The following is an 8,993-nucleotide window of genomic DNA, read 5'->3' as shown; positions in this document are numbered from 1 at the left end:
TGGTGGAGTTCAACAACAAGCCTCCTGGATAAGCAACCAACTGGGAGTAGCAAGGTTCTTCTTGTAGCAATTTTATTGTGGCATATATGGAAAGACCGGAACCGAAGAGTGTTTGAGCAAGGTGCTGGTGCTACCCATCCGGAAGAGATTGCCACTAGCGTTATTAGAGCTCACCAAGAAATTCTTGTCCGCCCCCTGCGCCCCTCAAGAATAGATTAGTTTTTCTCTTCCCCTTTTCCATTTAGTGGCTTACTGTTCGTTTACTCACCTGCGCGTGAAGTGAAACTTTTGGGAGAACCCCTTTCTTATGTTTTTACGGTTATGTCCTTCAATTGGGACAATACCTTCCTTTTCTTTTATTGGTGAATAAAAGTAAATGACTGCCTTTGGAAAAAAAAAAAACATCCGTGAAGAAAAATTTAATGGTGTTTCTTTCACACTAATCACATTTTTTTATTTGTTTATCATTTCTTTTGTCAATTATCATAAAATATGTGTATAATAAATGCATGGTTGGTTTACAAATTGATTATTGAATAGTTCTTCAATCAAAACTTGGCCTTCTTTCAACTTGGCAGAAAACAATCACCAGAAAAATTCTTATTAGTGCTGATTTGTTTTCATGGCATATCCATGTAAAGTTGTATGAAACTTTTTCTTAACACTTTCTAGGTACAGTATTTACACACACAACTGCAACATTTACTTGAAATTTATTACCACTCTCACTCTCATGGATAATGTTTCTATAATGTTTATATAAGTTCAAGACATTCTTCAGCCCTTGAACTAGCTTTCAAGGCTGAGTTATGTCCACTAAATTCTAATATAATATCAGAGCCTAACCGATTCAATGTTGTTGGCTTTTAATGCTTCTGAGAGGTGAAATCTGGTTCAGCTGGTTTCTGAGGCAGAAGTGGTAGTAACCTCTGTGTCGGTGGTGAAACTTTGTTGGTGCGTTTGCCACTTCTTATGGGTCTAAGAGCATTGGCTGCAAACTTTTGTGCATAAACTGTGGCAACAAAGCTTGGTGATGATGAGCTGCTGTTGTTGCTATATCCATCCTCCATTCCGAAAGATTGCACCTCTTCGGCTTCGCGCAACACTCTCTCTGCTTTCTTCTTCCGGTATCTTCGCCATGCTGCTTGGATGAAACATGCTGCCCATGTCTTCCATTGTAAGGAGTAGAATCTGCAGACACATTGCTTAGTAATAAGGTTATGTGAAGCATATGTACCATACTTATTACTCTTGTATTCTATTTCTTTTTTTCATGTTTAGGAGTTAAGACAGAAAAGATTCTAGTAGAGATGCATCTATTGTTACCAAACATAAAAATTTAGTTGAATTGTTGAGACTGTGTCAAATATATTTTAGATATGACATTTGTTCGACATTCAAATACTATTTGGTGCTGATGTGTTCAACCTTATTTTCAATCTAAAATTTTTAAATGAGTTTACAAATAATAATATATTATCATTTATTAATATAAAAAATTATGTTTTTGACACAAAATATTTTAAAAAAATAATTTTGTATTTTATTATTAATAAAATATTAAAATATTATTACAATTTATTAAAAATAATTTATATTTTATATATATGTTGATTCTCGAAAAAATTAAAAGTTTCATATTGTATCGTATTTCATGTCTGTAAGTGTGATCAATATAATTAATCAGGAATATATCTAAGCCAATTAAACAATAGCTCGACTTGTTTATTTTATTGGACTAATTTTAAAGTCTAGTCTCTACCTAATAAAACCATTTTTGCTTCTATGCACCTTATGTGTAACACTTTTCCACATGAATGAAATGATGCATGGTTATGAAGGCTTGCCTGAAAGTATGCTGGAGTTGTTTGCTGTTTATAACTCTTCGAAACTGCGAAGCAACAAACTTCAAGTCATCAGCCATGAGAGCAAAAGCTTCAACTTCAGATATGGTTTCAACAGTTCTTGTTGAAATTGGTAAACTTGGAGTGCAATTTGGATCCAAGGCCCATGTCAAAAGCTCTTCTCCACAGAAGTCACCAGCTCTCAGCTCAGAGGAGTTGAAGAAGCCTGTTCTGCCGCCATTTGTCGTGGCAGTTCTGAGGTTTCCCCGCATAATGAAGAGCATTTCGTCGACCGGATCGCCTTCGCAAACTATGTAGCTCTTCTCTGTGTAAAGGACTGGCTTCAGTCTATCACACATTGCATCCAACAATTGTTTGTTCATGTTCTCAAACATTGGCACCTACAACAAATGAATAAGTCTAGTCATATAAATCTATCACACATTCAGCAAAGCTTTACTTTGATCGTCAATTTTAAGTATCATTTTTGTCCTTAACATTAAAAAACTATCATTTTAGTTCTGTCATTTTGAATTTATTTATATTGTTGCCACATGGCATGCTTCGTGTTGAAGGAGCCACATGGACGAATAGAATGATTGACGAATTTCATTTTCAAATATTAAAAAGCGAATTTTAAAATGTTAGACCTTGTGTCAAACTAAAAATAAAGAGATAACAAAGAGTACAAATTTTACCAAAGAAAAAAACAAATATAGAAATAGTCACAATTTGACAAATGATGACATAAATAAAATCAAGACATTTTTTTATTTTTTTATTTTTTTTTTGTTATTATTTATGTTGAGACACTTATCAAATACAACCGTAGAAAGAAGAGTATTAAAATAAAAGTAAAAGTTAAATCATTATGCACTATATAATGACATGTGATACGTCGTCATAAATAATAGAAAACATATGATATAATTAGTTGACTGTATAAAATGGCAAAAATTCAGGTGCAGTTGATAACTGAGAGCCGTTAGATGATTTGATTGATTTGACTAAATTTTCATGTAACGACTCTCAACTATCAACTTCATATGAAGTTGACTGCACCTGAGTTTTCACCATATAAAATAGTTTGCCTTATTAATTAGATGACTTCAAAAAACGAGAAAACTCACTCTTGTAAGTAATTTCAAGCAAAGATGACGCCTAATGTCCCTTCTGAGATCTTTAGGAAGGTTTCTAATCAATGCTTCCTCCTCAACACCCCTATTCTGTTGCCATTTGTATTGTAAATACCTTCTGATCCTTTCTCTTATGGAATCCGGAAGCATCCGGTGCGACATCCACCGCTCGGCGTCCCTCCTTTTGATCCTCATCTCTTCAACTCTTACAGTTGTAGATTGTAGATATTTCTACAACAACCATGTTCAACACAAATAAAGTAATGAATTCATTTCTTGAAGAAGAAGCAACAAAAAGTATTCTAGGTTTTGTTTTCTTTTGCCTTATTGATTGATATGATCTTTATTACTAATTAATAATAGTTGTAGCCAAGAATGATATATACCTGCATGTTTCCAATGAGTGATGAGAACAGAACCAATCCAAAGATGGCAATGAGGATAGCAAATATATTCTCCCCAATGTAAGTACTACACAAGAGGTTTTGTCCAAGAGAACTACAAAATAGGACAAACATTATGACTTTATATGAATGTGTTTTTTTTCTTTTTCAAAGTTAGTGTATTATGTAATGTACAAAGTTTATGTTAGAATTCTCCCTTCAGATAAATATGTGCAAATTTTTCATGAAAATTAGGTCATTAACACTAACACTTAATAATGATAAATCCATAACATTAAAACAAACAAGGATATAACAAAGTGTTAGTTAGAGTGTAATAGGTTATTTGGTTTTTTTACGGTATCCGTCTGAACTCCATTAAGAGTCTATTACTGGTTAATAGGTTGTTGCATACACAGGGTCAGATTTAAACTCGCGACACCTGCTTAAGCGAACGAATGCTGACCAACCCAAGTTGGTTAGAGTGTAATAGGTTATTTGATAAGTATACTGATACAATAACTAACACTTCTGTGTACTTATTTATGACTTATCACCGTAGGATAGAATGCGACTCTCATTTTATCCTATGATGATAAGATAATAATGAGTCTTAAATAAGTACACACAAAATGAATTACACAAAACATTTTTTTTACTGACCTTAAGTTGCGAAAACCCCACCAAAAACAGAAGAAGAACTTCTGAGGAAAATCTGTACTTGATCCTACAATATGAGCCATTAGAGCCTGAGTATATATTCCGAAATTGAAAACACTTTGATCTTTTATGTCATCAGGGCTCTCAAGCTGGCAATAATTATCCTTGCTCAAAAGTAATTGAACTTGTGGATTATTGTTGGCCATTCCACCACAGCTAAGGTATACATAACTGGAGTAGTTATGAAATTTCACCACCTTGTGCCAACACCTAACCTCTGCTTCTATTGAGAACAAGTACCAGAAAGCTCCAACCACCTAGTATGACATATTAATGAACACAAAGATAATAATGAGTATAGTACTATCATTTTAACATAGATTTTAGGGAAAATTTCATTAACCTGTCCTAAGTTTTAGTGAACTTATTCATTGTGTATTTATACTCTCTATTTGTTTAGGTGACTTTGATTTATATCCTGAATTATCCTTTACAGAAAACTAGTGTTATGTTTATATTTTAAAATAATGTAAGGATATCTTGTGCATTATTATTATTATTTAAATCTTAGGAGAGATCAATGTTTGTTTTAGAAAATGAAAATGTCAATTTGAATTGAATACATATTTTAACTATGTTACTAATGAATCTGATATGCAAAGATGTAACAAATTCGATAATTCATATTATTAACCATTAGAAATTCCAAGTATCCTTTTACTTTTGAATTTGGTAAAAAAAATACTGAGTGCATTTGTTTCTTATAGTATTAAGCTTGATGTATTGTGTCTAATTAAAAGTGTTGTTAAACTTTTCTATAAATAAAATTGTTTTTCAAAAGAAAAAGAAAAATAAAAAGAAATTTTTATCCGTTATTAATATTGCATTTTTTATTTTTGATATTGGGTTAATAATAGTATTTTTCTGGATTATGAATTGTTCGGATGTTAATTTTAAATATAACACTCAATTTTTGAGAGTTACAAAAATCGAACCATCCGATTTCTAAAATACAAAAATTGGACCGTCCGATTTCTGTTTTGAAAATTTTTTTAAATTTGAGGTACACAATTTTAAAAAATACTAAAAATTATAATGTTTTAGTATCTCACTCATCTCACTTCCATACATAAAAAAATTAACCTTAATGCATTCACCGATAAAAGTAATTAAATGCTTATTTTTTTATACACAGTTTATTAAGAGAGAAAAAACTTAAAAAAAAAAGGAAGGAAATTTCTCTAATGTGAGTAACAAATTAAAATGAACTTACATGACTTGCAAGCATATATAGAAAAAGATTATAGGCAGCACCAGCCCATGCTGTCTCAGTGAGAATACCACAAGTGCTTGTCACTTCTTTGAATAAAAGATACAACCTCAGAAGTCTTGGCACATACTGAGCTAGAATTGTGAACTTCAACATGTTCTTTACCTTGTATGGAAATGTGCTTGATGGTATTGGAAGGATAGCTAAGATGTACATCTAACACCACAATTTTCAAAATGTTAAAATCACCACAAATTATTACATCTTTTAAGAAGAGTTTCAAGTGTACCGAGAACACTAGTGTTCCCGTTATTTTAACCGTTGATCTGAATTATAAAAAATATATATAATATATATTAATTGAAATCAACTGTTAAAACAACTGGAACACCGGTGTTCCCGATACACTTGAAATTTTTTCTATCTTTTACATGAAACTTAACAAACAAGTTATTTACCTGAGGAAGTGGAATAATTGATAGAATATCAATGATGAAATCTGAGCACAAGTATCTGATGACAATGGCTTTTGTGTCATGAATCAACTCACCCCTTCCAAACACACGTGAAGAAGGTGCAATAAACCCTGTTCTAAACTGAAACAAGATCCTAATAATGTAGAAAAGATCAAAGAATGTTCTAAGAGCACAAGCAACAATCTCCAATCTTTTATCCAAACTAAGGCACTTCTTCTCTTCATTGATCACAGGAATGTAGAGGAATAGAGGGTCCACAGAAATTGCCATAACACATATGATCACAAAGATTTTGTTCCATTTTTGAAGCAATGGACCTTGTGGATCAAGAACCTTGATCTTAGTAGAACACTTTTTATTGGTTGATTCTTTTCCATCACTTTTATTATTAGTAGGACTTGCACCTGGTTTTTTTATAACTTTTCTTTTGAAGAATCCATCAGTGGATAGATCATACTTTTCAATAATGCTTGTATTTGAATCTGATCTCCAATCCTCAAATCTGCATTTTTTTTTTATTTTGTAGTCAACAACATTGCACAAATACAATTAGAATTGGATATGATAGGTAAACTTTGTTTTTAAACAAAAAAAAAATTGAATTTAATTTTGATGCACTAGGATAAAGTAATTTTAGACGTGTATCTAATTATGTAATATTATATTAGTAAAAATAACTATCTTTCATATTGACTGTGTGAATGGTCATTCAAAAAGAACGAATATGATTGCACGACTGTGTAAAACGCTTTACACTGTTAATTAGTGCATCAAAATTAAACTAAAAAAATTAGATAAATTTAACATCCATATACTAATACATATATCAAGACCTTTTGAGCGCTCACAATAGGTGAAAATCTGAAGTTTATAGTCGAAAATCGTTAAATTTGACTAAATTATTATCTAACCATTTTTTATTATCAACTTCACACGAAAACAAATGCACGTGAGTCTTCCGCCTCACAATAACCCTCAATTAATAGCATGGCAATAATCAAACCTGAATCCTTTTGTGAGATTTGACTTTATTTCTTATCAATTGTTCTGACCATCTTTTATTGTAATTAAACCGATCTTTAAGTTGCTAGCACAAATTTTTCTTACCAATTGTTCCAACCACATTAAAATGATCACATTCTTCAACTCTCCAACAATGACAATAAGATAAAAACTTTGAAGAGGCTAAGTCAATGATTGAATAGTGTGTAATGTGTTGTCCAAAGTTTAAAATGTGCTATAATTAAATCTCACTAGGTGTAACGAGATGTAGAATTTCCATATAATTAACAAAATCAGTAGCTTAGGTTTAAAATGTATATTTGTTTAATTTTGATGGACTTAAATGCAATTTTTTTATTTTGGGTTTTACTTCTAAAGGAATAAAAGGATAATGGGAGTGTGCAATTTAAGGGTGAAGAAGGGCTAAAATGTAAATCTAATATTTAAGGTTGATAAATACAATTATAATATTATTTTTGGGTTTTGCTTTATTATTTTTTATTTTTTACTTTTTAAAGCCCAATATTAAATGGGCTCGTCTGTGCTTTATCTTATTTTTAGGATTTTTCTGGTAACCTGTTTTGGGCTTTGAGCCCTTTTTGATAACCAAAAAGAAGAAAAAAAATTATTTAGTTCAATTGTTTAAAGCAATATTATATTATTTTTTTCCATTCATCATACTAATTTCACCTACTAAAAAATGTTTCAATTTAAAGTATAAGTAATGGAAATTTTACATTAATCGAGAATGAATTATACAAAAATGTATAATATAACTTTAGCTATTGTCTTCCTAGTATTACTATATTAAAAATCAGAAATTAATATTGTGTTAGTTTGACATACATGAGACAAATATTTTTTTTCTTTTTCATAAAAAAAATTAGGTGATAAATTCGCCCTCATCAACATATCAAATTTCAGATATGCCCCAATGTTCACAATAAGAGCTTATAGAGATGAAGTCAATTATTTTTGGAGGTTAATAGTAATTAAAAGAAATTAACCTTATTTTTCTTTAATTAAGTGAAAGAAACAAATAACTTTTTTCCTTGTGGGAAAAAGAAAAAACTGTAGAAATATATGCAAAAAAAAAATCAGCTTTAGAAACACAAACCTAACAAACTTTTTCTCAGTCATGATTAAGATTAGAAATTTGTACTTAGCTCAGTAGAAGAGTCCACCCTGCCAAAATCAAAACACAAATTAGAATATTCTGTCTTTGTTTTTATTCTCAATTTGGTAGGGGAACTATTTTTAAAATAATTAAAAAAGAAGGCTAGTATTGAAGTGGAACTATTTTTTAATTAGAATAAAGTTCATACCAAGATAAAATATTGAATCATACCTAGAGGTGAAAATTCTTAAAAAATCACATGAATCAAACTCAAACTATTTTCTGGAGATAATAAAAAAAAGTTGACAAAAAAAATAAATAAATAAAAGAATCATATGCTTATAATAATAATAAAATGATAAGCAAACATTCAAGACTACTTTGCATTTAGTTATTAATTATTTATTATTCCATGTAAGTGAAAGATAATAATACTGTAATTTGCAAGAACTTGCAGGGTTTTCTCAAAGAAAAATAAAAAAAATAGAATTAAATTGATGACACAACATAAAAGAGTATACTAATAATAATAATAAGAAAAATAATTCATGAAAAACCAAAGTAATAGCTTCTATTAATTACCATGCATTTTGCTAATTAATAATATATAATAATAAGGTTGCATGGTATAAATATGCAAAGTACCTTGTATGTAATACAAGTTCATCAAAACTCAAAGGAGCAACAAATTATGTTACACATACCTTATAGCATGAGGAACTTTGATCCTTTAATTTTCATGAATAATTGAGAAAGAGAAGGTTTTCAAATATAGAAATTTTCCATAAGTAAAAGCAGTATATATTCACTGTTTATAGAAAGATTTCTTTGTTGGCAATTATTGTTTTCATGCAGCTATGAGAGAGAGAGAGAGAGAGAGAGAGAGAGAGAGAGAGAGAGAGAGAGAGAGAGAGAGAGAGAGAGAGAGAGAGAGAGAGAGAGAGAGAGAAGATGATATTGATGAGTAAATTGAAGAGAAGAAGCAAAGACTTGGAAAGTGAAAATTGTTGGTCTATGAATCAATTAGTGGTTTTCTTTGACATGGACATCATAATAAAAGTTGAAATAGAAATTATCTCATGATCTACAATAATATTATATTAAA

General features: G+C 30.4%; 1 protein-coding gene across 2 annotated transcripts; it reads right to left on the bottom strand.

Moving 5' to 3' along the window:
- Window positions 1-571: 571 nt before the first annotated feature.
- LOC140172829 (cyclic nucleotide-gated ion channel 1-like) lies at window positions 572-8,926 on the bottom strand. 2 transcript variants are annotated; one of them, XM_025760159.3, is made up of 9 exons: window positions 8,593-8,926; window positions 7,889-7,956; window positions 5,752-6,271; window positions 5,297-5,509; window positions 4,027-4,340; window positions 3,367-3,478; window positions 2,975-3,211; window positions 1,848-2,245; window positions 572-1,191 (listed from the first exon to the last, which is right to left on the bottom strand). In XM_025760159.3, the coding sequence occupies exons 2-9, from the start codon at window positions 7,909-7,911 to the stop codon at window positions 867-869; spliced, it is 2,142 nt and encodes a 713-aa protein (XP_025615944.1). In that variant the 5' UTR covers window positions 7,912-7,956; window positions 8,593-8,926; the 3' UTR covers window positions 572-866. The 2 variants fall into 2 exon arrangements, with proteins under 2 accessions (XP_025615944.1, XP_072057690.1); XM_072201589.1 differs by having other exon boundaries at window positions 8,534-8,602.
- Window positions 8,927-8,993: the final 67 nt, after the last annotated feature.

The sequence above is a fragment of the Arachis hypogaea genome, chromosome 8, assembly GCF_003086295.3.
Source record: "Arachis hypogaea cultivar Tifrunner chromosome 8, arahy.Tifrunner.gnm2.J5K5, whole genome shotgun sequence".
In the NCBI taxonomy this organism is placed as follows: domain Eukaryota; kingdom Viridiplantae; phylum Streptophyta; class Magnoliopsida; order Fabales; family Fabaceae; genus Arachis; species Arachis hypogaea.
Note: the sequence above shows the minus strand (reverse complement) of the source record. Positions and strands in the feature narration are given on the sequence as shown.